At 39.9% G+C, this 27,445-nt stretch overlaps 2 protein-coding genes across 8 annotated transcripts in view; one reads left to right on the top strand and one right to left on the bottom strand.

Moving 5' to 3' along the window:
• The window catches only part of ENOX2 (ecto-NOX disulfide-thiol exchanger 2), a 266,320-nt gene that overhangs the window by 81,488 nt on the left and 157,387 nt on the right, over positions 1–27,445 (bottom strand). The gene's annotated exons all lie outside the window — the stretch shown is intronic.
• Positions 3,101–3,551, top strand: LOC125091826 (short transmembrane mitochondrial protein 1). Its single transcript, XM_047715867.1, has one exon. It carries the CDS (start codon positions 3,145–3,147, stop codon positions 3,286–3,288), a length of 144 nt encoding a protein of 47 aa, XP_047571823.1. The 5' UTR covers positions 3,101–3,144; the 3' UTR covers positions 3,289–3,551.

Raw genomic sequence — 27,445 nt, 5'->3', positions numbered from 1 at the left:
CACCGTACCTGTCCAATCTGTGTGTGTGGGAGTTTACTCTGGCCTACGTCAGTGCTGGAGCCTAGGGCAGAAAGGAGTCACACATTACAGGCATCTAACATTTTCTCTTCTTAGTCATTTCTCATAGGACAGTTCTAGCTGGTAACTTGAACAGAAATGCATGCAGGATATGCTCATCATCTGATCAGTTTGTGCCTAAGGAACCACCTGAAGATCCTGACTTTTGCCTGTGCGATATTAACATAACCATTTGCATGTTATTTCCATTTTGTTTTTAAAAAGAGTCTCTCCTTGAAGATTTGTGAGAATGAGAGTAAGCAGTGAAAAGCCACGTTTCCATTCTACAAACGATATAATCAAATCTATAAATGGGTAAAAATACACACAAGAGATGTTCCATAAAACTGCTGGCAATTATTTCACTGAACAGACAAAAGTTGTGCATGATTCCCCACAGCTGCCGCAGGTGTTGAAGGAAGAGATTCAAACAACAGAGGGGGAATATCGATCATCTTTTTGAATATGGAGCTAGGCTACCTGCTTGGGTGCCCAGGAGGGGGTGAGAGAAGAAGAGGGCTGGTAATATTCCCATACACATTTCCCAGCCTTGAGGCTGGACAGCCACATGCCCATCTGCTGCAAAGAAAAAAATATAGACAGGGCTTAAGTATATGGGACAGCAGTTTGACCTCTGAGGTTGCAAGGCTCTTGCCCTCCGCCTAACAGCTGACGCCTGGAACAAGCAAGCCAGACCTGCATGGCCACAGCAGGGGCTAACAGGAGGGCTCCAGCTGAGGGATGGCTGCAGCTATGGCAACAAATGCCCAGGAATGAGTTAACACCAGCCAAAGGGGTTAATGAGAGAGGCAAGGGCTTTTATACAAATGTGTTAGGGAAAGAAATGTGATACAGCGGGAATGAAGTCCATTAATAAAGCTGAGTGATAAAATCCAGCACCATTCGTTAATTGGACTTGGCTACTTAAACTGCTTTTCCAAATCAGTCTCCTTTCCAAATCAGTTCTAGCTGTTCGTTGAGATACTAAGCTTATTCAAAGAATAAAAGAAATGGTATATGCAGTGCAAAAGGTAAAAACAGGTTGGGCAAAAGGTTACAAAATTAGACTTGCAAACAAAGGAAGAGAAACAAGAGATGCGTACAACTATATTCTGAGCATGTGCAAACAGCTTGTTATTACTAACAATCACCACCTGATATAAATTACCCCCATATGTGGATTACAAGTTGCATTATTATGATACATTAGAAGCAATGTGAGTACTAGTGATAATGGGTGGTTGGGTGGCTAAACAGGCCCCCAATTACTGCTGAGTGTCCTCTCCTTTTGTGGCTACAGCATTATGTCCTCAAAACATCCCTGGAAGGCAGGTCAATATTGATGGGCTTTTTTGAAGAAAACAGGGAGACATGGAGAGGTTAAGTGAAAATTAGCAGAGGCATTACCACCATTCCATGATAGAATCTGAGTTACAAAGGCAGCCAAGGTACAGAAGCAAAGGGCTTTTGGCTGCTCTTTCAATGATGGCACTGCCTACTGAATGTGGTAGATCAGCTTCCAGTCACTTTCTCAGCTACAGTGAAAAGCATAGATTGCTTAAGTCACTACAGTTGGAATGTCCAGTTGTAGCACAAAGCACAGAACCACAGAATACCTTTTAACTCTGGCATATTACAATACAAGCTCAGAATAAAATTTTACTTCTTTAAAAAAAAGATTTATTTACTTAAAGAGAGAAAGAGAGCAAGAGCGAGTGCACGGGTGAGGGGCAGAGGGAGAGAGAGAATCTCAAGCAGACTCTTGACTCCTGCACCTGATGCAGGGCTTGATCCCATGACCCATGAGATCATGACCTGAGCCGAAACCAAGAGTCAGATGCTCAACTGACTGAGCTACCAGGTGCTCTCCAAAATTTTACTTCTGAGAAGAAAAAAAAGAGTACACCTGAATTCAGAAGTTAGTATAATCCATCTAGGACAGTATTTCCTAGTGGCATGAATGAATGAATGAATGAACAGTATTTATTGAGGCCCTCTTATACTTTTTGTTAGTGGCTGAAAGGGATGTAAGAGAAGTAAAAGACAGTTATTTCTCTCGGACAGCTTGTTATCTACTTGGGGGTGGAGGTGGGCAAATTCACACACAAAATAAAGACCAAGGAAAACTCATAAAAGACCTAAGTATAAAGTGACAGTTCTGTTTGTCCCACTCATTAAAGGAAAAAGGTGAGAAAACCTGAAAGGTAGGGTGTCAGTACATTCCTACATGAATGTTATCAGGGGAACATAAACTTACAAGTATATTAGACACTTCCATCAGTAATAAAGTACTCACAAGAGTAGTGGCTAAAGGAGATGAACAGGAGAGAACATGAAGAAAATTAGATGGACAGATGAGGTTAGGGAACCAGGATGGCAGTATCTGCCATTATTTGAATACGATCGTGTTGTTGTTGTTTTTTTTAAAGGTTTATTTATTTTAGAGAGAGGGAGAGAGTGAGAGCACATTGAGGGGAGGGGCAGAGGGGGAGAGGGAGAGAGGGAGAGAGAGACCTAAGCAGACTCTGCACTGAGTGGGGATTGGCCTCAGGACCCTGACTGAGATCAAACACCTTCAAAACCAAGAGTGGGACACTTAACTGACTGTGCTACCCAGGCACCCTGATCATGTCCTTTTTGAACCAAACTCTTCTGATAGAGCCTGATTCCTTAGGGATAGTGCTACTCAGGCAAGTACATTTGGTTGGCATGTCCCTATGTACAGCTAAGAATTAGAGGACAGATAGTTTGAGATGTAGTACTCTGGTGAGCACATGGAAGGCAGATAGTCTATGTTGTGGGCCGAAGAGTGGCCCACATGTTTTAGCTGTTAGACAAAGTGGCCAAATTGTCATTCTACTTTGGGAATGAAGGTGTTTCAGCAAAGGAAACAGTCAACAAAACAAAGAGGCCCACCGAATGGGAGAAGATATTCACAAATGACAGTACAAAGGGCTGATATCTAAGATCTATAAAGAACTTCTCAAACTCAACACACACAAAACAGATAATCACATCAAAAAATGGGCAGAAGACTACCGGCCCACCGAGCTGCCGCAGCCCTTCGCGCCTCTCCTCGCCGACGCCATGCTGCAGTTCCTGCTTGGATTTACTCTTGGCAACGTGGTTGGAATGTATCTGGCTCAGAACTATGACATACCAAACCTGGCTAAAAAACTAGAAGAAATAAAAAAGGACTTGGATGCCAAGAAGAAACCCCCTAGCTCATGAGGCGGACTCCAGCACTGCCTTCTGGATATACTGATTCTGCTGTTCTTGAGGGCCTCCTTACCATCTGAACCAAAAGTTTTTGTTTTAAATTCCAGCCTCAACAATTTTCCTGTTAGATCCTGCATTGCCTGAGAGCACAGATGGGGCCACAAGTTAAGAACCACCCTTCTCCAGCTTCCTCACCTCGTCCCTTCCTCCTTCCAGCCACTTGAGACGGCATAAGACTGGAATTATGGTGCTAGATTAGTAAATGTGACCTTTAATTACAAAAAAAAAATGGGCAGAAGACATGAAAAGACACTTTTCCAAAGACATACAAATGGCTAACAGACACATGAAAAAATGTTCATAATCACTAGCCATCAGGGAGATTCAAATCAAAACCACACTGAGATACTGCCTTACACTGGTTAGAATGGCCAAAATTAACAAGACAGGAAACAACATGTGTTGGAGAGGATGTGGAGAAAGGGGAACCCTCTTACACTGTTGGTGGGAATGCAAATTGTTGTAGTCACTTTGGAAAACAGTGTGGAGATTCCTTAAGAAATTAAAAATAGAGCTTCCCTATGACCCTGCCATTGCACTACTGGGTATTTACCCCAAAGATACAGATGCAGTGAAAAGAAGGACCATCTGTACCCCAATGTTCATAGCAGCAATGGCCACAGTCATCAAACTGTGGAAATAGTCAAGATGCCCTTCAACGGATGAATGGATAAAGAAGATGTGGTCCATATATACAATGGAGTATTATGCCTCCATCAGAAAGGATGAATACCCAACTTTTGTATCAACATGGACAGGACTGGAAGAGATTATGATGAGTGAAGTAAGTCAAGCAGGGAGAGTCAATTATCATATGGTTTCGTTTATTTGTGGAGCATAAGGAATAGCACAGAGGACATGGGGAGATGGAGAGGAGAAGTGAGTTGGGGGAAATTGGAGGGGGAGATGATCCATGAGAGACTGTGGACTCTGGGAAACAAACTGAGGGTTTTGGAGGGGTGGGGGTTGGGTAAGCCTGGTGGTGGGTATTAAGGAGGGCATGTATTGCATGGAGTACTGGGTATGGTGCATAAACAATGAATTCTGGAACACTGAAAAGAAATAAAAAGAAAAAAAAGAAATGAAAGTGTTTGACTCATGTGTCTGTGCAAGGGGGGTGTTAGCCCACTTATAGGGAATCTACAACAAGACTGAATTTTCCTGAAAAAAGCATTTTGGATCTGTTCTAGTGACTTAGCCGGAATTCATCAGTATTCCAGATGATGCCTTCCTGAGCCATTTCACTTTCCACTTTCCCCTATCCACAGCCTCAGGCTATACACCTTACCTTGCCTTGTCTTGCAAACAGAGCTGGCGGTAGGAGACTAGGGCAAGGGCTGTAGATTGTTCTAGAAAACTCAACCACTGAACACACACATTGTCCTCTGTACAGTGGCCAACAGTGTGACTGTCACAGGTGAAAGCTGACATCATAAGGAACAACAGCTAAAAAGCTCCCCCAGATCTATTTGTAAATTTCTCATTGAGAAGATTACATTCAGAATTGCAACCCGACTATATCTTCCTCTACAGGACCTATCCTCTACCACTATTATCTCTTTATGGGAAATTTGAAAGAGACCACAATTATGCCCAAAGGAACTGTCACGCTATTAGAAGTTTGTGACTCCAGCCCCTATAGTTTCAAGGTACTGCAGTCCTTTTTTTCATTTATTTAAAGATTTTATTTATTTATTTGAAAGAGAGATAGAGAAAGAGCACAAGTAGGCAGAGTGGCAGGCAGAGTGGCAGGCACAGGGAGAGGTGGAAGTGGGCTCTTCACTGAGTGGGCAGCCTGATGTGGGGCTCGATCCCAGGACCCTGGGATCATGACCTCAGCTGAAGGCAGCCACTTAACCGACTGAGCCACTCAGGCACCCTAAGGTATTGTAGTTCTGATGATACACTGGATGCAAATTTATGGCCCCAGAGCTAATCTCTGGATTTTTCCAGGAGTATGAATGGCAAGTTATTACATGAATGTTACTTGTAGAACTTGAACTGACAAGTACATTAGACACATACACCAGGAGTGCATGAACTCACAAGGTTGGCCAAAGGAGGTGAGCTGGAAAGAGAAGCCCGTGGTAGATTAGGGAGACAGATGAAGGTTAAAGGGAACCAGGATGGAGGTGTCTGCCATGATCTGAATACAATTATGTCTTTTTTGAGTCAAATTCCACTGATAGGCCCTCTTTCCCCAGGGGCAGCACCTCCCGGGCAAGCAAGCTTAGAAGTCATTTGGGAAGAAATATTTCTTTCCTCTGACATGAGGTGGAAAAGATGAGCCGACATTTGTTTTGGGAGCAAGAGGTGCTGAGCTTAATGCCTATCATCTCCTGGAGACTATGATGTATTGTATATACATATAAAATCACTACAGCTGCCTGCTATTTCCAGGGGGTCAGGGTACACTGTCTTTTATCTCCAAATGTCTGTTTTTCAGTCTGGTGGTATCTTGAAATCTGTTTTGAATACAGCTCAGACAGGAAGGTTTTGGTCAAGCATGCAGTGAGTAACCTTCAAGCAAAACAGAATACCAGGAGAGCAGCCTGACCTTGGCAGTAAAATTAATTTGATGCTTACAATCTAACCTAGAGTCCACGGACTTTATCCATGTGACAGAGTCACAGGACAATTTAGCAGGGATTATTAAATTCCACTTAAGCTCATCAGAGAGGAGAATTGAGGTTGATACATTTCAGGACACCAACGAATGGGCCAAACCCACGTGGGAAAAAAAGGCAGACAGACTTCTAGGAATAAAGTGGAAGAGGTTTCACTTGGTGCACAGTAGGCAATCAGTGAGAACTGATTCACTGAATGAGGCAAAATAGTAACACAAATCTCATGTCTGACACCCAGAGAGCCTCTTCCCCACCATATACACACATACAACTTCAATCCTTTTGAGCTTCTCATATAGGAAAGCCATTCTGCAAGTGCCAGAGATCCCAAGGTAAGGCTGGAAGGTGAGTGTGTTGGAAGCTTGTACAAGACATGCCATCTTTCTGTATTCCTCTTCCAATTCCTGCTGGTGGTAGGAAGTGGGGGCAGAAGATTACTAAATGGAAATGGAGAAAGCAAAGTAGATACCAACGAATTAAGAAGAATGCATTTTCCCCAAGAGGGCTAAGAGAATCTCACACAGGAGAACAATGCTGGGTTTCTAGAAAGCCTCTGTACCAGCAGTACCAACTCCAGCATTACCCAGAAGGAGTCAGTGTTCCAGTTGCTGCACTTTAACAAGTGTGTTGTATATAAAGGCCCAAGACTGTTTGCAGTGGAAAATCCTGATTGGTTTTATTTAGGCAACATAATAATGTAACTTTCTGAATCTGATGTTCTTTATTTGAACATTCATTATAATGATTCATCTCTGCTCTTCTTTCTTTACCAATGATGTTTGCATTCTATTAGGAAATATAATTTGAGAAGATGGTAAGTGAATCAAAATCATCCAATATGTTTCCACCACGGGAGCAGAAGGAATCCTTCTATGCTCTGTTTTGCATCATTGTACTGATTCCAATAAATTTTTCTTTAATAGGATTTGTAGCATTAAATATTACTCATCATTGCAAAGTCAGTACTAATTTAACATCACAGATAACCTGTTTTTTTCTAAGTGAACCCCCTTACTTTGTTTCAAAGGAACCGAACATTTTCCAGTCTGGGGGTTTTCTACCACAGAAAGTATGCTAACCTTGTATCCGAAGAGATACTTAGCACTAATGTGATTCTCTAAATGGCTGTTAGCATTTGACCTCGTATGAATAGTTAACTGTGTGTCTGCAAAATTTCCCCCATGGGATTTTAAGAATTTTGGGGGCAGGAATGGTACCTCATGTACTTTTAACTTATCCTCAGGATATGGCATAGCAAAGGAACAAACAGCCAGCATAGCACTATCAGTTTTTACCTACTTCAATCTGCTGAGAGCACTGTAATACCTGATAATAATTGTGGCTAACACTACTTGTAGGTTATTTTATTAAATAGAAATGCTTTCCTTAACTTTTCTAAAAATGTTTCCTAAGTTAATCTTGCTATATTTTCCACATTAATTTTTTCTTTCACTAACTTGTAAGCTTAACTTATAAGCGAATAATAAACTCTTTTAGGATACCTCTGATAAACTGGTTGGTTCTATCTACCAAAATGATATCAAGTCATGAGAATAAAATCAGGGAACCAGAGATGATATTCAAATACCAGTATCACATAAGCAAACAGAATTGGACGCTGAACCTTAGCAGTAGAGCAGGGCCCAGGAGACCCCTTGGCTGTGCCAGGGGGCAATCCGTTATTGCTAGGCCACGGAGAAGCCTAGGGGAATGCCAGGAGGATCAGGGTGGCCTGGGTGACAGGTGGTCATTTAGGGGGATCTGGACAGTGATTATTTTTTGGCCAGGGTAGCCCATGATGACTTACGGGGTTCTTGGCAGTACCTATTTACCAACTGGTACAGGAGTTTTTTTTCAGTATTATTAAACTGATAAAGCCATTCAGTGTACACTGTCTGAATATTTGCCTGGAGGAAGGGGACCTAAACATGCAGCATAAGTAAGCAGATACTCCTACCTCCAGCTACAGTCTCTTTAACCATTCTGTCTTAATCCTCATGGAAACCCTGGAAATCAAAGTTATTCCTTATATTAAGCCCACATGAAAAAAACCTTTCCTACAGAAATATTAATCTATTTTCTCTTATTCTGTCTTCCCAGGGGATGAATGGCTAGCCACTCTTTATCTGTTAAACATGTTTTTTCCCTTTAAAGGAATTATTATTTAAAATTGGGGGTTTTTTTGAGCCTACAAAGAAAAATAAATCCCAACATCTATAGCTTTCCCACCCCCTGTAATAGGTGAGTCAGGTAGAGGTAACCAAGAAGCAGAGACATATAGTGGGAGACTCAGTAGCTGTCCTTGCACTCTCCTGCTTGAGTGGAGAAAGAAAAACATTTTTAAAACAATGGCAGAGGCTGAATAACAAAGAGATCTCCCTTCAGACCATCAGAATCAATGGAAATAAGAGTGCCACATTTGGGGGACACCTGGGTGGCTCCGCCTTTAGCTCAGGTCATGATCCTAGGGTCCTGGGATCCAGCCCCACATAGGGCTCTCTGCTCAGCAGGGAGCCTGTTTTCTCCTCTCCCTGTCTGCCTCTCTGCCTACTTGTGATCTCTGTCTGTCAAATAAATAAAATCTTTTAAAAAACAGTGCCACATTTTTGTGCTCTTTTAAAATCATTTTTATCCTAATCCATCAACGTCCTCGTCTCTGGGTAGTAGACGTAACCCACCTTGACAATCAGTAGCTGTTGAGGTACCTTGTGTCACCCATTCCCACCTGTACATGTCCACTTACTGGAGCTGGGTTGCCATGAGCAGCAATTATCTCTCTACCAGAAGACCAGCTGGGTTCCAAGGTCTTGGTTTGGGTAACCTTGTCTTTGCCATTTAGTGTTAAGTTTAGTTTGTAGGAATGCTAGTGAAATTGCTCAGAAAGTTGGATGGGATATGTGGGAAATTGGCAAGGTGACTTGATTCCTGTTTCTCTAGAGGTGATGGTTGCAGCTATACTATCTATTGTGAGTAGATGCCAGTTGCAAGTTCCTTAGGTACAGGCTTGGTAAAAGGGTGAGTTAGATCACAATTTCTGCTTGGAAGGAATGTCTAAACAAATAATATTGTGCACGGGGTGTTCAGCATACTCGAGTGCTGGGGAGTCAAGCCTGGGATTTTCACTTAGTAATAGCATCAAATGAGAAAGTAGGCATTCTCATAAATTTATGTTAAAAAAAATCACAGGAACATCATGTATGCCTTACTTTCTGGGACACCTCTCAGACTGCAAGCTGAACAGACAAAAAAACTTGGGATACACACTAATAAACAGTTTCAAATGGCATGTCACATACTGGCTCAGAGGCAGACAACTTGCTACAAGTCTTTATTTGTGGGTTCCAAGGAAAAATTTCCCAAATAGTGCCTTTAGTCCTCATCGACTATAATATAAAGAGAACGCCAATAAAGTAAAGCCCTTTTACTTGTGTAGGAGATTTCCCTGTGAAACACAGGTTCCTTGGGTAGGATTAATGCCTATGGGTATATACTGAAAATAATGGCTGGGGGCAGACAGCACAGAAGAGCTCTGACAAGCATGCCCAGTGGGAGATACTGATTGGACAGTTAGACTCCTCCAATTTTCACACCTATCCCTGCCTCCTGCTAAGTTGTATGAGCTTCCAACACACAGGTTAAGATGCCTTACCCCGGGATTTCACTTATGCAATAGACCAACAAAATAGGTATATATGAGTATAAATAGCTCCTTGTGAAGCACCTAAAGTTTTTTCGATAAAGGAGGAGTTTTTATGTGTCATTTGGTCTGTATTCTGCCAGGAGCGTATCACACTTACATTAGAAAACATGCTCTTTTCAAAAAGATTTAGTCTCATTTCCCTTTTCTTCACAGTCTCTAATGACTGGAAGTAGAATGAGACTTCGATTTTAGGATGATTTAGAGGTCTGTGAGTTGGCTCTTTCTTCCCTTGGTGTGTGACCAACTTCAAAGAAGCAATTGTGTAACCACTAAGGAAATTAGTTCTTTGCCAAGAGATGAAGAAGACCTTTTGTCATAAGCCAGAATGAATAACTAGGCCCTTCTGTCTCTATCTCAAGAGGGCCTCTGGGCTAAGAGGAATGTCTGGCTGGCAGTCTAGGGTTGTTCACTAGAGCAACAGGCAGTCAGATGGTTAAGAATATTGTTTGTGCTCCTTCTGTAGGTAGAGGCACTGGAGTAGAGAGGCTAGGGTGAGTGTGGGGAGGACAATGGACATAGACAGTAAACAAATTAACAGATGTATATAGCACAATGTCCAGTGGGTACAATTCTATGTATAATTACCACTTACTGAACACCTTCTCTGTGCATTTTACTGCAGAAAGTGTTTTATATGCATTTTATACTTATAACAACCTTATGAGGCAGGTATTTTGGTTCTCATTTTATGGAAGAGCAAACTGAGTCTTTAAAGTTTAAGTAACTTGCTCAAAGGTTTCACAACTAGTAAAAGATGGGCCAAGATTTGAATGAAGTTTTCTATCCTTTAACCCTAGTATCGGGCATTATATTTGGTACATTGCTTATGCTTAGTCTTCACGACCTTCTTGAGTTGCAGGTATGACATCTTCATTCACATTTGAAGAAATGGTGGCTCACAGAAGTTAAGCAACTAGCCCAGGATCACAGAGGCAGTAAGTGGCAGAGGATTATACTCTAAGCCTGACTCCAGAGCCCAGGCTCTTAACCACTGAACTCTACTACCTCTACATGTCAGACATTTGGTAAATGATTGTCCCTATTCCAGCTGGTACAGTGAAGGTAGATGAAGAACAAAGGGTTGAAGGTAACTTGAATTTAGTAGTCAGAGCAGGAGAGGTTGAATGGTGGAGCTAGAGCTATGGCTGTCATTTTCCCTGAGGGCTGGTTTTACACAGGATGTGGTGAGGGGCGATTAAAGACAAAGGACAAAGGTAATTGATTTCTATCCCTTCATTCCCTAATTATAAGAGGAAGAGAGACCACTCAGAACAGGAGCTGGATCTAGGAGCTAACACTATTAGAGAGTGACTATTACCTGAGCTGGCCTGGTGTGCCAGTTAGCCATATATTGCTTCTTAGCTCTAAATTCGCCCTTGTTGCTTGCTCTCTGCAAAGGGTTCTGGGCCTTTTAAACATCTTGCCTTTGCCAGTTGGCACAATATTAAGCTTTGTCAGTAAGGGACACAAGAGAAACATTTTAGAAGGATGGGAGTTTTCTTTCTGGTACTCATGTGCTGGTGTGCTTGCCTTGCAGGCTCCTGCAGTGCCAACACCCACCTTCCCACTGCCTCACTCCAGCTGCACACACAGCATCCCCAGCCCCAGGCTTCTGCAGTGCCTGCAGCTTTCCCAGCATGCAGTTCCTGTAGTACATGGTAATCAGCAGCATCCAGCAGCATCTCCCAGTATCCCTTGCTTGACTGGTTTTGTAGTGGAGTGCCTATGCTAAGAAAACTCCCTGTGAGCAGCTTTCCCTGGCACTGTGGAGAGTAGGTTTTCCAGAAGTTCCATAGGGTAGATTTCTACAAACCAGGAGGCAGAATTCTAGCAAGCTCTGCTGGCACAGCACCACAGAAATTTCTCTGCTAAATCCAGTGAGCCATAACTGTGCCCTTTACTATAAGGTCTTGATCTCACCCCTGGGGAAAGGGTTGTATGTTGGTTGCTCTAAATTAGCAGTAGGTATAGTGGATGCTCTTTATATCTGCTATTCCTACATTTTTATAGTATTGTTTAATTACACTGTTCAAATTACTGTGTTGTTTCTCTTTCTTGATTTTTCCCAGACCAATATGGTTAACTCCCTCTTCCTAGAGCTCAAAGTAAGGTGATTCATAGGGTAAAGGAAGGGAGTGTAGGTAAAAAGGATGGCTTTATCCTGGAAACAAGGTCTAAAGAGAAAAAAGCATCTTAATTTTTCAGGAGGCAGTAGATATCTTCTCTGTCTTACTTTCCACTAAAGAAAATGACTTAGAACACCCGTGGCCTCTTTGCTATTAGAATTCTTTCAATGAAGAGGAAAGACCTGCTAGATAGGAAAGGTAAGTGGAGCCTGAAGACTGCTTGGGACATGAGACTTAAAGGGTTTATGATCATTCCTAGTCCAAACTGTACTTGAAGTTCCAGAGTTCAGGTGCTCCAAAGGAGAAGTGGTTATTTGGGAAGATGGTCTTAAAATGACCATGCTCTTTACAAAAATGATGAATACTGAATTCAAAATCTCTATGATTTCCCACAGAATCCTTCACTCAAAGTTCAGGGTTGTTTTCTCCACTTGAGATAAAATATTTTCTTTCTTTTTTTTTTTTTTTTTTTGACCTGGCTTTCTTGTGAACACATTTATAGAAATTTCCAGACAGCTTGCAATGTTATGAATTCTGGAAAAACTTCTGCTAGAAGTTAGGTGTTTGGAGTTAGTATGTCATGATGTTTTCCAAGTGCCATAAGGGAAATGGTTTTCAACAGTGACAGAACATCTTCATAATTTTTGTATTACTTATGGATTTGTACAGCTGAGTTCTTTTTGAATTTCAATAAAACATCTTTTCAAACACATGTTGGTAATTAACTACCACCTCTTTAATTTTTGTTCTCTTTATGCCTTTATGCATCCCCACCCCTCCCACCACCTCACACGGCAATCCTGCCTCTCCAAAGCTCAATAAATGCAAAATGGATAGAAAGCAGTTAAGTAGGAGAGAATAAGGAAATGTAAATCTCAGGGTCTGATAATCAACTAAAATGTTCCCTATACATGATACAAGATTCTTTGGAGACTTTAGGAAGCACTGGCCCAGATCAAATTCAGAGTCACTAAAAGCATCATAGTTAATCAGCCAGCCTGCTCAATCATTAGGAAGTTTCCAGTATACACTTCCCATGTGTTAGAGGCCTCACAGCAATAACAACCACATTTGGAGCCACAGCGGGTTTCAATAAAGGGCATTCAGCCGGAGTTGCCTATAATGCCTATGGTCTTTGAGAGGCTTCCTGGTTGTCTTCTGGATCATCCAGAGCACCATATGTTCATGTTCTGGGTGAAGATCCCAAACAGCATAAGTGAAAAGAGAGAAGTTTGAGCCATTTTACATAGTATGATTCTCCAGCTAGAAAACTAACCAACTACAGTTTCAGAAAATCAGTCCAACTGTAGTCTCTTCTTCCCTTCTTGTTTTGCTCCTTCCAGTTTTGGCCCAGGCCCAAGTCCCTGTAAAACTTCACTAGCCTTGGGGCGCCTGGGTGGCTCAGTGGTTAAAGCCTCTGCCTTCGGCTCAGGTCATGATCTCAGGGTCCTGGGATCGAGTCCCGCATCGGGCTCTCTGCTCAGCAGGGAGCCTGCCTCCTCCTCCTGTCTCTCTCTGCCTGCCTCTCTGCCTACTTGTGATCTGTCTGTCAAATAAATAAAAAAAAAAAAGCTTAAAAAAAAAACTTCACTAGCCTTCCTTCTTTCTCTCCATCCCCCACATATATGCACACATATACACACAGAGGGATCACATAGCTAAGAATGGAATGAGAAAAGGAGCATTGCCTTGGAGAAGTTTGATGGTTTGTACTGTAGCAGCTTGAAGGGATAGGTAGAATAGGTGATATGCAGGGGTTTGTTGACCCAGTTAGAACTTCCTGAAGAGTCAGAAGGACACTGATATAAACCAAGGATTGCTGTAAACCAGTGCAGACTTGCCTTCACTTTCAAAATAGGAATCAGTCCTCTGTTGCTGTCATTATAATGATTATAGATTATTCGTTTTTAGCTAGGGTGGTTGGCTGGTCTGCCACATGAAGTGGAATTGAGAGGAGGGGTAGCCTAATACTTAAGATGGGACCTAAGATCAAGACCTGGATTTGACTCTCAGATTCACCACTAACCATAAGCAAGGTACTTAACCTCTCTGAGTCAATCTTCTCATTTACAAAATGGAAACAGTAGTATGTGCATTATAGGATGTTGTGAGGAATAAATAACATTACTAGCAAACAGCAAAAACTCTATGTATGTTAGTTACTATTATTTCTATACTATTATTTAAAAGGCACATTGTCATTATGTCCTCAGTTGCTTTCCTCTCTTTTGCCGGTTTTGGAGGTGTGGATGGAGGTGGTGTTGCTGGGGGTAAAAAGATATGACCCACATACATGTTCATAATTGACTTTTGACAAAGGTACAAAACCAATTCAGTGATTTTCAGCAAATGCTGCTGAGGCAATTGGACATATGTAGGGAAAAAAAAGAATTCGAAAAAGAAACTTGACCTAAGTCATAGATACCTTATAAAAAACTTAACTCAAAATGAAATCCAGACTTAAATGTTAAATGTAAAACCTTCAGGGAAAAAAAAATCATTGGGATCTAGTACTACAAAGAGTGTTTAGGCTGGATAACAAAAGCACGAGCTCTAAAAGGAAAAATTGATAAACTCGATCTCATCAAAATTAAAAACTACTGATCTATGAAAAACCCTATTAAGAGGATGAAAAGATAGGCTACAAAGTGGGAGAAAATACTTGCAAGCCACACATTTGACAAAAGACTAGTATCTACAGGGGCGCCTGGGTGGCTTAGTGGGTTAAAGCCTCTGCCTTCGGCTCAGGTCATGATCCCAGGGTCCTGGGATCGAGCCCCATGTTGGGCTCTCTGCTCTCTGCTTCCTCCTCTCTCTCTGCCTGCCTCTCTGCCTACTTGTGATCTGTCTATCAAATAAATAAATAAATCTTAAAAAAAGACTAGTATCTACAATATATAAAGAATACTCAAAACTCCATAGAAAAAACCCAAATGATTCAATTAGAAATTAGGCAAAAGATATCAAGAGACATTTCACCAAAGAGGATATAGAAATGGCAAATTTGCACACAAAGAGGTGTTCAACATCATAAGCCCTTATTAAAATGCAAATTAAATCCACAGTGAGAGATCATTACACACCTGTCATAATGGCTAAAATTTGAAAAATTGTATGTTTGTAAACCACATATCAATAAGGGATTTATACCCAAAATATACAAGGAATGCACATGACTCAATAGTAAAAAACAAACCCAATTAAAAATGGAAAAAAGACCTATGTAGACATTTTTCCAAAGAAGACATACAAACGGTACATGAAAAGGTGCTCAATGTCACTAATCATTAGGGAAATGCAAATCAAAGCCACAATGAGTAATCAGTTTACACCTGTTAGGACGTCTCTAATAATAATAAAAATGATGAGATAATAAATGTTGGCGAGGGTATGGAGAAAATGGGACTCTCGTACACTGTTGGTGGGAATGGAAACTGGTACAGCCACTATGGGAAACAGTATGAAGGCTCAAGAAATTAACAACAGAACTGCCACATGATCCAGCAATCCCACTTCTGGGTATATATCTAAAGGAAATAAAATCAGTACCTTGAAGAAATATCTGTTCCCATGTTCATAGTAGCATTATTCATAATAGCGAAGGTATGGAAATAGCCTAAGTGTTTGTGGACAGATGAATGTATAAAGAAAATGTGATATATACAAAGGAATATTATACAACCTTAAAAGAAGGAAATCCTGTCATTTGCAACAACAAGGATGAACATGGAGGATATTATGCCAAGTGAAACAAGCCAGACAAAGAAAGACAAATACATTATGGTATCACTTATATAGAGAGTCTAAAAAAAAGTCAAACTCATAGAAACAGAGTAGAAAAGCAGTTGCCAGGGCCTACGGGATAGGGGAAATAGGAAAAGGCTGACAAAAGGGTACAAATGTTCAGTTATAAAATGAATAAGGTCGAGGATCTAATGAATAACATGGTGACTACAGTTGATAATGCTATACTGAATAACTGAAATTTGCTAAGAGAGTAGGACTTAAATGTTCTCACAGAAAAAGGTAAATATATGAGGTAATGGATATATTAAGTTGATGGGATGAATCCTTCCACAATGTATATGTATATCAAATCATCACATACACGTTCAATATCTTGCAATTTTGTTAATTTTACCTTAGTAAAGCTGGGAAAAAAGGACTACACCAAATATGTAAGGATGTGAGGAGTCTGGACCATTCCTATATTACTGGTGGAAATGTGAAATGGTACAATCACTTTGGAAAAGTCTGGCTGTTTCTTTTAAAAACTGAACATGCAACTACCAAATGACTCAGACATTATACTCTGGGCATTTATCACAGAGAAATGAAGAATTACATTCACATAAAACATGTACATGGGTGTAAATAGTAGATTTACTCAAAATACCAAAAAAGTGGAAAAAACAAGATGTTTTCAACGAGTGAATATTAAACTATGGCACATCCATACAATGGAATACTACACAATCTCTGAATTAATATACACAATTACCTGAATAAATCTTGAGGGGATTATGTTGTGTGAAAAAAGACAATCTAGAAAGGTCACATACTGTGTGGTTCCATTTATATAAATACCAAAGTTACAGAAATGGAGAATATATTAGTAGCTGGTATAAGGCAGTGGTGGGGGGGGCAACATGAGGGATCCTTGTGGTGACTGAACTGTTCTGCATCTTAACTGTACCAATGACAATATCTTGGTTATGCTACTATATTATAGTTCTGCAAGATGTTATTGGGTAAAAGGTATATAGGATCTCTCTGTATTATCTATTACAACTGCATGTGAATCTTCAATGATCTCAAAATTAAAAAGAAGTTTAACTTTTCAAAAAAGGAAGGGCGGGGAGAAAGATGTGGAAAGACAGAAGCAGCGGCATAGAGACAGATCCTCCTGTCTTCAATACAGTTCAAATATGTGTCCCAGATTATAGCAGGATTTCTAGCTTGGCAAGCTAATCCAGTGTAGTGCAGAGCTCCCCCCACAGTGTAGGAGCAAGGCAGGCTTTTCCTGCAGAGACAGTACTTGCTCCTCTCACTGGGATATTAGTTATTAGTTATTGCTCTTACAAATTTGGATACTGGGGGATATATGACACAATTAATGAAGGTTAATAAGCAGCTCTGGGTTCAAGTCAGAACTAGCTAAGTTCCTAAAAGTCCTGTAGGCAGCTCTGTTGCTGGTACCAAAGCCTCCTCTGAGATCCTTTAAGCAGAGGGGATGTCTGAGCACAACAGTATTTTTCTGCTTGGCTTCTGAAGAGAAGAGACAACAGAGAGCAGCCATAGGACACTCTCTTCTTAAAGACAGCATGGAGAAAGGAAAGAGAAACCTGAGAATGGTCAAGGAGAAAAGACTGAGGATTACAGGCTTGATGAAGAAGACAGTAGAAATTCCTCTGCCTCCAGGTGTCTGGGTAAATGGGCATCTCTTTACCTATCATAGGTACCATGTAGTACTTCAGGCAAGTTGGAAGGCAAGTGTTGAGTAAAGACCAATTGAGTGTTGACACCTCATTTCTTTTTTTTTTTTTTTTAAGATTTTATTTATTTATTTGTCAGAGAGAGAGAGAGCGCAAGAGCGAGAGCGAGTACAGGCGGAGTGGCAGGCAGAGTCAGAGGGAGAAGCAGGCTCCCCACTGAGCAAGGAGCCCGATGCGGGACTCGATCCCAGGACGCCGGGATCATGACCTGAGCTGAAGGCAGCTGCTTAACCAACTGAGCCACCCAGGTGTCCCGACACCTCATTTCTAAAGGATAACTGTTCACAGATGAATGCTTGAAAGAAACAGTAAGGACTAGTTTGCTTTTCCATCTGGATGATGGATCACTACTGGGAGAATGCACTTATACACTGGCTGAGTATTTTCAAACAAACACTATAGTCTTTCTCACTCTTCTTTTCTGTGATGTCTTTCAACTATCCGATTTGATTAACATTGACTTTTAGGCCTCCCCATACACGGGTTCTCTGTTTACAGATCCACTGAAAAATGCTTAGCCCAGGTGGTCTTCCTACAATCAGCAGAATTCCTTGGGGTTAGGTGAATATTACATGTGTCTGAATTAAGGCATTCTTAGGTGAACTAAGAACTCCATTCATATAAATGTCTGCTACAGCAATAGGGATGTGGCTGTCTCTTGAGAGTAGTACAGGGATAGCTCTACTTGCCCATTTCCCACCTTCCCTGATGTTACAGGGGGCAGACAGGGGCTTCTTGGGCTTTCCAGTGCATTTTGTGTTCAGCCCGTTTCCACATGGCATAGCACCTTCCTGTCTTTCCTACCTTCTCTTCTGGCTGCCAGCTCTGTTATCTCCATCAGAAATTTGATACTGCTAGAAGTGCTGTGGAGTTTGTGTGTCTATTTTTTTTTTTTAATAGAGCCTTCTGGTATCCTTTGGGCCATCATGTTCTGAAGCAATGCTTTGCCGTCAGTCATTAATATTTAATGTGACTAGAAGCTTTCACAAAAACCTATTGAGATGCACATGCTTTAAGTGCAAAGCTGTTATTTAATGATCTCGGGTGAATACACTATTTCAACCTACCCGTGAGGAAAGGTGACCTCCTAGTCTTTCTAGCTCTTTGTCTACATTAATATAACTGAAACCTCTTCCATTTATGAAAGCATCCATTCACCCTCAGAAGAGAGGGCTATAGGTTTTTTTCTGACATCATAAAATTAATGGGTGATTTCTAAAAAATTATAAAAGAATATAAGAAATACAACTGTGAAAAGATGTACATGTGATGAACGTCTCTTATGACATTGCTATAAGAAGAAGATAAATCAGGAATAACCCAACAATCCAGTAATAGAGGATTGGTTAAATAAATTATATGATATATATTTATATGATGGAATACTTTGTAGCCAGTAGGAATGATGTTGTAGATCTATGCTTACTGACATGGAAAGATTCCAAGATACATTAATAAGTGAAAAAAAGTCAGGCTACAAACCAGTATGTACAATATGATTAAATTGTTTTTATTTAAAAAATAGACACACTGGCCAAGAAAGCCAGAAAAGGTATATACCAAAATGTTGTCTTTGGGTGTTGTGGTTGCAAATGATTCTCACTTTGTTCTTCACATCTTTCTTTACTGTGTATATATTTTTTAAAAAGTTTGTTAAGTATTTAAATGTTATGATAAATATTTAAAATATTTAAAAATTTAAAAACAATTTAAAAAATATTTTAAAAATATACACAGCAAACTTATTTTGTTAAAAAAAAAACATTATGGGAGGGGCGCCTGGGTGGCTCAGTGGGTTGGGCCTCTGCCTTTGGCTCAGTTCATGGCTCGGGGTCCTGGGATCGAGCCCCGTGTCGGGCTCTCTGCTTGGCGGGGAGCCTGCTTCCCTCCCCGTCTGCCTGCCTCTCTGCCTACTTGTGATCTCTCTCCCCATCAAATAAAATAAAAAACAAAAAACAAAAAACATTATGGGATTGTAACTATACAACTTATAAACTATTTTTAGTTGAAATTACAGTCTGAGCAACCTTTATATTTCCATCCAATCCCTAGTTGTTAATCTAGAGCAGAAGCTGGCAAACTCTTCTGTAAAGGGCCAGATTGTAAATATTGTAGGCTTTGTGCACCATGTTGCCTCTGTCATAACTCCTCCACTTTGTTCATGGAGTGCTAAAGCAGCCAGAGATAATATGTAAACAACTGGCATGGCTATGTTCCAATAAAACTTTATTTACAGAAATAGGCCGTGGGCTGGATTTCAACCACAGGCTGTAGTTTACCAAAAACCCTGTTCCAGAGTGCTAAATAGAGGAGGCTGAAGTTCCATGTGCCTTGAGAGTTAATCTGGTTTCCTCTGTTGTCCTGGGCCCACACAAGGGAGAGATTGCTGCTCTCTGAAGTTGAGGCCAAAATGGCTTAGAGACATCACTGGAACTTCCTACTTTTTGCTTCTTGGTTTGAGAATTTTCTTATTCCATACTTGGGCCATGCTTTATCTAGGCTACTCTGCCCACCAGAGTGAACCCTAGATCTGCCATAGATAAAGCCATGGATACAAAAGCCCCCTAAGGAACTCAAATGGGTTGAAGAACTTGCAATCACTAACTGAGTGAATTTAGCTAAACCCAGAAAGCCCAAAAGAATAAATGTTTCCTGTAGCCCACAAGTACTAACACACTTCATAAACGAGTTTTCTGAGGAGGTGGATAATTACATCTGTCCACAGGAAAACTTGCAAGGAATCTTAAAATGTCCAACAACAGCCTAGTTTAAGAGTTTAAAAGACTTACATAGCTAAGTCATAATACACATGTGGAAAAAAAGGGAAGTTTTAGGTAAGATGGCCACGCACTTTTAGTCACCGACAGCCCACCTGATTCCCAGAAGAGCAGTGCAAGAAGGATTTAGTTCATGTGTTTGCCTTTGCCTTCAGTTACAATCAGTGTTGCAGTTTATTAAAGCAGTTTACTTGACATATCGAATCTGTACAGAGTATTTTTCCCTCTTTTTTTGTCTTCAAAGTAAGGAAGATTAAATTATTGCTTATGCACACACATACACACACACACACACACCCCTGAAATGCTTCCAAAAACACAGCTTCCAGATCACCCTTATCCTTCTATCTAAAATACTGTTTGATCACATTTAATAGTCTAGCCACTCAAAGGAAGTCATGTAAGAACTGAATGTATTAGGTACAGGATCCAGGGAACCAGAGGCAAATAATCAGATTCTGGGTTACAGCAGACCTAGATGTCCTGAATTTCTAATCTGGGAAAACTGGGCATATAGCACCAAAAATTTACTAATAGAGAATCTCAAGACTTGCAGGCAGCCCAGGGCACTTGTGGACCAGCCTCACACAACAGCCCTTTCAGAAGAATGGAGAGTTGGGCTCAGCTCAGGTGGGAAAAGGAAAGGGAAGCAGGAAAAGGTCTTCAAGAGAACCAAGAAAATTCAACAGACAGTGTTTGGAAGATTCAAAAGGGAATGGGTGATGGAGTCAAGCTGTTGGTTGAGCTAAGTATGAAAAGGGAGGAGCAGAGAGCACAGAAATGCTGCTAGTCCTGTAGTTGCCATCTGACAGAGGCAGGTTAAGTGACTTGTTCAAGATACCAGGTCAGTTGCCTTGAAATGAAAATTCACTCTTTCCATTTCTACTCTTATGTTATAACCCACCATGCCACCCAGCGGCTCACGAAGCTGGTGCCTATTCACCTTCTTGATGATTTAAAAAACTTAAGAAAAATACCGTGTAGTATATAGGTATAAAATGGTTGTTTGGCTCTTCTGAGGAAATGGCAGAAATTTTTAAGGTGTGCAAACTGCTTTAAAATGACTACGTGCCAGAATCTGAATAAATGGGGATGGGTCATTCCAGCTGTTCCCAGCTAGTAGATTGGAGACAGTTTTCCAGTTTGGAGAATGATACTCAAATTGCTATCACTACCTAAAAAGTTTCAAACATTCAACTTAAATGAGTTCATGTAGAGGAAAGTACAGTGAACAGGAAGTATGGACACTTGTGGAAAGCTGGCTTCAAGTGTCAGCTCTGTCACTAAGTTTTCTGTGTGATCTTGACTAAATCACTTTTTCTCTCTGAATGTTAGTTTCCTCACCTGTGAGATGACAAGGTTGGACTCCATACTCTCTAAAGGCTCTTTTGCCGCTCACATTTTATGATTCTGTGATTTCTGGTGGGTTTTTTCTCCTGATATTTATTTGTAAGGGCCATTCTGCCATCCACACAATTTAAGTTTTCGGTAAATCCTGGATGATCTTAAATAAAATCTCCCCCTTGAAGAGGTGAAAAGAACAGGATGTTTGTGCTGAAATGGCTCATGTCAGATATGACCTTTTTAATTCAGAGCAGCTCTCTAGTGGTTCATTAACTCACCCCATGGGCAGCACAGCAGGCAAGTACTATTATAAAAGGCCCCAACTATGTAGCCAGAGAGAGCTGCCCTATTACCCAGTGAAAACAAAGTGATTTCCTCTTTGCACCCACACGGGTCCATTTTTAGATCAGGAACATATGATTCTATCACTGAAGGAATCCCGGCCAACTCACAGAAACCCTATGCTGAGCCTAACACTTGCTTTGAGGACTAAGCTGGAGTCCTTTCCACAGGAAGTGATGGAATTACTTCTAAATAATTGATAACTGTGGCTCTCCTAGATAATTTAAAATGCTTAGAAAATAAAATAATAATAAGGACCTATTTTTGCATAAAGCTTTACATTTTACAAAACATGCCAATTAATGTCTTTTTTCATTTCACATTTTCTTAACAACCCACTGAGATGACGAAAATCATTATTCCCCATTTACCAGAAAAGGAAACCAGGGCTCAGAGAAGTTAAGGATTTATCCCAGGTCTCATAGTAAGTGGCAGAGCTGAAAGCAGAATCTGTATCTTGGCTGGTTCAGCTAATTCACCAATATACTTTTTTAACTGTCTTGTTATACTTATTGTTAGGTGTTATCAGGAGTGCAAGTTAAAGATCAGAGATTTTAGTACTGTGTCTAGATACTGCAAAGTAATTTTACACTCATTTGAAGACTTCTGACATAGGTTTAATTTCTCATTATGGGATCAGTGGCTAGGAGAACTCTGAGAAAGTACATATGACACAATGAATTCAGTTTATCATTTTATATATCTACTAAAGTCAAAGCAAATATTTATTGAACATCTATATAACTGACCCTGCACAAGATTATATGGAGGTAAACAGAAATATAAAACATGATTGCTGATCTAAAAGGGATTCATAAATACTAAATAGTGTAAAGTAAAGTGCTAAATATTATAATTGCCACAGTAAGTGCTATAGGGGCATGGGAAAGGGAGAGGTCATGAGTGCAGTGTCTGTGGAAGAAATGGAATTGAATTAAGCAGTTAGAGGATAGGCAGAATTTCAGTGGCAGAGAGGAGGAAGAAGACAATTCTAGGCTGAAGGGTGAATGAAGGGTGTGGAAAGAGCATTGCTTGAACTAAAGGCAAAAGGGGCAGGCATACATGAGATTGGATATCTGTGAGGACACTGATCTGAGTGGTGAATGGTGGAGGAGGGTCTGATAAAGCTACAGATTCATTCTATATTTTCAGGCACAGGATTGTCTGCTTTTCATATCATTCTATTCACTCATGAATAAAATGACACGGAAGGCAGACAATGGTTTTTAAAAAAGATTGGCTCTGGAGTCAGACAGACCTGGGTTTGAGTCCAGGATTACTACTTACTTACTGTATGACCTTGGGTTAATTAATTAACCTCGTGGGGTTTAATTTCCTTCTCTGTAAAATAGGGCTATAATGCTCATCAAGTACTTATCAAAGTCCTGGCACACAATAAGGCTCACTAAATGTGAACTCTAATATAGATGATCCATTGAATGAGAATTTATTTCTATACCTTTCTGAAGGTTTTCATATGGACACATTAAAAAGAAAAAAGTGACGTGGATGCTGAGCAAAATAAGTCAATCAGAGAAAGACAATTATCATACGATTTCTCTGATATGAGGAATTTGAAAGGGAGGGTGGGGGTTTGTGGGGGTGTTAGGGAAGGGAAAAATGAAACAAGATGAGGTCAGGAGGGAGACTCAAACCATAAGAGACTCTTAATCTCACAAAACAAACTGAGGGTTGTAGGGAGGTGGGGAGTAGGAATAGGGTGGTTGGGTTATGGACATTGGGGAGGGTATGTGCTATGGTGAGTGCTGTGAAATGTATAAGCCTGATGATTCACAGACCTGTACTCCTGGGGCAAAAAATACATTATATGTTAATAAAAATAATTTTTTAAAAAAGCACAGTGTTTTTGATCCAATCACTTGTTTTGATTTTTTTAATCAGATTTTGATTCAAAAACATGATAACCATAGTAGTGAGGACTGAGTAAGAGATGGTGTTGAATAGAAAAGTTAAGATTAAAAAAAAAAAAAGAAAAGTTAAGATCAGATCCTGCAGGACCTTCATGGTTGGCTTAAGGAGACTGTCCTGTGGAGAATACATATGCCTTCTGACTAAGGAGAAGGAGCCAGAGGAATCAGCTCAAGGGTTCTTAGCCAACTGCTGGCAAAAGTGTCCCAAGCTTGCAAACTGTTCATCCTTACCTCCTTCCACTCATCCATTTGACACTCTGGGCTCCTTTCATTTTCTCACTAAGGAGTATTTCTTAAAGGTATGGTATGCTGGGCATATTCGCCACACACACACACACACACACATCTATACATATGTATATATGTATATATATATATATGTATATGTATACATATGTGTATATATACGTGTGTGTGTGTGTGTGTGTGTGTGTATACACACACACATATATATATACACACATACACACACATACTTCCTGATAGATGGAAGTTTGGATTAGCATTTTTGTTCTGGAGGCCCTGGGTATAATCACTTTCTAGTAAGACATTAGGGTCATCTAAGCAAAGGGTGAGATTTACTGAGGAATTGTCTGAGAAACTCTAGGGAAGTAACTTCCTGGCTTGAGTGTAGTAGGAAGAAATAACAGGTGCCAACAACAATAAGCGACAGAATCCCAGGAAGGAGCAACTGCTACCTGAGCCTGGAAGGTCATGAATGTGGAGCACATTTTCAAAATGGGAGCCCAGGGACATTGCTGTAATTACCAACCAATAAGCCTTCCCTTAGTACCAGGAAAACAGATGGATGCACTAATTAAAGGGGGATAGAGAGGGAGAGACAGAGAACAATGTAATATTTAAATGTGAGGAACTCAAGAGAGTGAAACTAGCTGTTTCTGACAAAATTACCCCATTAACTCCAGGTAACGCTAACCACATCTTAGAAACTATGCCAAATTAAGTGTTTTCAAATAATTACATGTTTTCAAATAGTCTTCATATATAGTTTTCTTTGGTCCAGGGTGAATGGCAAAGTTGCTTTTTAAGCAATGTTGGGAAGCCACTCTCTATGACCACATATAATCTTTGTTATGTTTTTCTCCCTTTTTCTTATTCAAAAAGGGAATGGAAACATACATTCTAAAAATGAATGAATTTATTGGCTGTCACTGTTAAAGAATGGTTTACTAAACAGACAATATATAAGCACTTAGGAAAGTAAGTGGTGACCAGAGAAGCAGGTGTTAAGAACATGTCTGGTTAAGTAAGGATACTTTTGTTTACTTTTTTTTTCTTTGAAAAGGATACTAGAATGACAGTTTTACAGCAAATCTTTCACAATTGCCTTATAAAAAAGATGGAGAAATATGGAACAAATGACAGCTTAGTTGGCTGGATTCCTAGTTGAAGAATTGTGCTCAAAGGGTGGTGATGAATGGACTGACAACAATTTGGAGGGCTAGAGGGCTCTCTATTTGCCCCTGTCCTGTCCAATATTTTAATCTATACGGATAAAAGTATAATAGGCTTGCTTGTTACAACTATAGATAAGACAAAGCTGGAAAGTATATGTAACTTACTTGATAGAATTGAGTTTCAAAAATAACTGTCACCACCAATTATTATCTTCTAGACACTACTGTATATAAGCTGTCTTACTGATATCATAAAACTACAGAAAATTAAGTCTTAGGTTTTAAATAGCTTGTCCAAAGCTACATAGCTAGTAAGTGATATTGCCAGGATTTAAACCCAAACATGTCTGCTATTAAAGCTCATGCTCTTTCTCATATACTATACTGCCAGCTACTACTCTACATTGTCTTGACAAACTAGCCTAGAATATGATTTCTCTTGAAGATATGACTGAACTGAGCAGAGGCTGAAAGCTCTGAGAAACAAGAAAGAATCAGACTATATAGATTTACCATGGCTTTTCTGAAGGACCAGCGTGTTGCTAAAGTGATGGTGAAAACCAGCACTTGGACATATAATCTGCTTAGAATATTCTCACTTAGAAGACAGTGAATGTTACTATTTCCTGGCTTTGCTATTATATCATCTTTATTTGTAGGAGGCAAAGTGACTGGAATGACAAGCTCAAAACTATGAAAATGGAATGTAATATGGGGGGGAAAAAGCCATAGAAGAACAGGATGGAGAAAATATGACCTCTGTGTGACTCATATTACAAACAGGGCATTTACTTTGCAAATTTTACATGAGATAACAATATGAACTAGCTTCTAGAAAAGCAGATATAACTCAGACTATATTAATGGGAGACTTCAGTGGACTCTAGAGCCTAAGGAATAAAAGGCACACTATCTTTTGTTCTGGCCACTGGGTTCTCTTGTGATAGGAAGGTATTAAAAGCAATACTGAACATCCCCAGAGGAAAGTGACTGAGGTGAAGCATATGGAAACCATCCCCTATGAGGGACACTTTGTGGTAACCAGAATATTTAACTTAGTGAAGAGAAAACTTGGGACCATGCAAGCGATACTCAAATATGTCAAGAACTGTCATGTGGAAAAAAGATTATACTTGGTCTGACATGTTTTATAGGACAAACCTAGGACCCTAGGAGGCAGCTTAATGTTCAGTATAAGAAAAATTTCCTAATAGAGTGGTCCAACCACAGAGTGATAAAAACAATAGGTAACATTTAGGTACCCAGCATTATGGTCTACAGTTGACATATCTCATGTTTCCCACAAGAATCCATGAAGTCCATGGAGGGGGAGTGGCTACATTGTAAAATAGGGATCTTAATGTCACTTGGGAGTACTTGTCACAAGTTAGATGAATGCCTGGCAGGAATGTATCATATTTAATTTTGTACTGAAGTGGTGGGGTGGGGGGTGGGAGCTGAATTAAATGACTGTGTGAAGCCTTGTTTAATCTAAGACTCAGTAAATCTACTTTATTTGCTTTCAACTTTATAACATGAAACACTGTAATATGACAGTCCAAATACAGCATCTTGAACTCTTCATAAAATTGCTATGTGTCTATATGTGCACACAAACACACACATACTTTTATTTGTTTAAGTCAGAGACCAGGGTTTAAGGAAAAAGCTTAAGGATACTATCTGAATATATGGAAGCTTCTAATAACTTAGAATCCTACAACATTCAATCTATTAATTAAGCCAATCAAATAAAGTGAGACAAGAGCATATGCTATATTTATGATAGGAAGAAATTGAAATATACCTTACATTTTCAAAAACAGATAATGACAAAAATTTAGAAAATACAAATGTAAAAATGATTTCATCTCAATGGTTGAATCACAGGATGATTCTCTTGCTCTGTCTTTGTGGAGTATAAAGATAATAATTTACAAAGCCCTAACTTTGGCTTTGTATCCATCACTATGCTAAAGGATTTCATTGTATTACCTTATTTAATCTTTCAAACAACCTGACAAGGTTGGTATAAAAATGTTATTTCTATTTTAAATTTGAGGAAACAGTCTCAAAAAGAAGCAACATATCCAAGATCTCACAGTTAGGACACAGGAGTACCAAGATTTGAACACAGGTATTTCTGATTTCTACTGTCTACTACACTAAATCAAAAACCCTTCTTCCCTTTTCTTTCCTCTGTTAACACAAAGCACTTTGAAAATGCACTTTGAAATGGCCACTTGTGATAGGAAGGTATTAAAAGCACAACTGATAAACAACTTTAACATCCAACATCCAGATTCACATGATCTCTGCCTCAAAAAAACTTTACATTTTAACATAACA

Source organism: Lutra lutra, chromosome X, assembly GCF_902655055.1.
Source record: "Lutra lutra chromosome X, mLutLut1.2, whole genome shotgun sequence".
NCBI classification, from domain to species: domain Eukaryota; kingdom Metazoa; phylum Chordata; class Mammalia; order Carnivora; family Mustelidae; genus Lutra; species Lutra lutra.
This window is presented reverse-complemented; position numbering and strand designations above follow the sequence as displayed.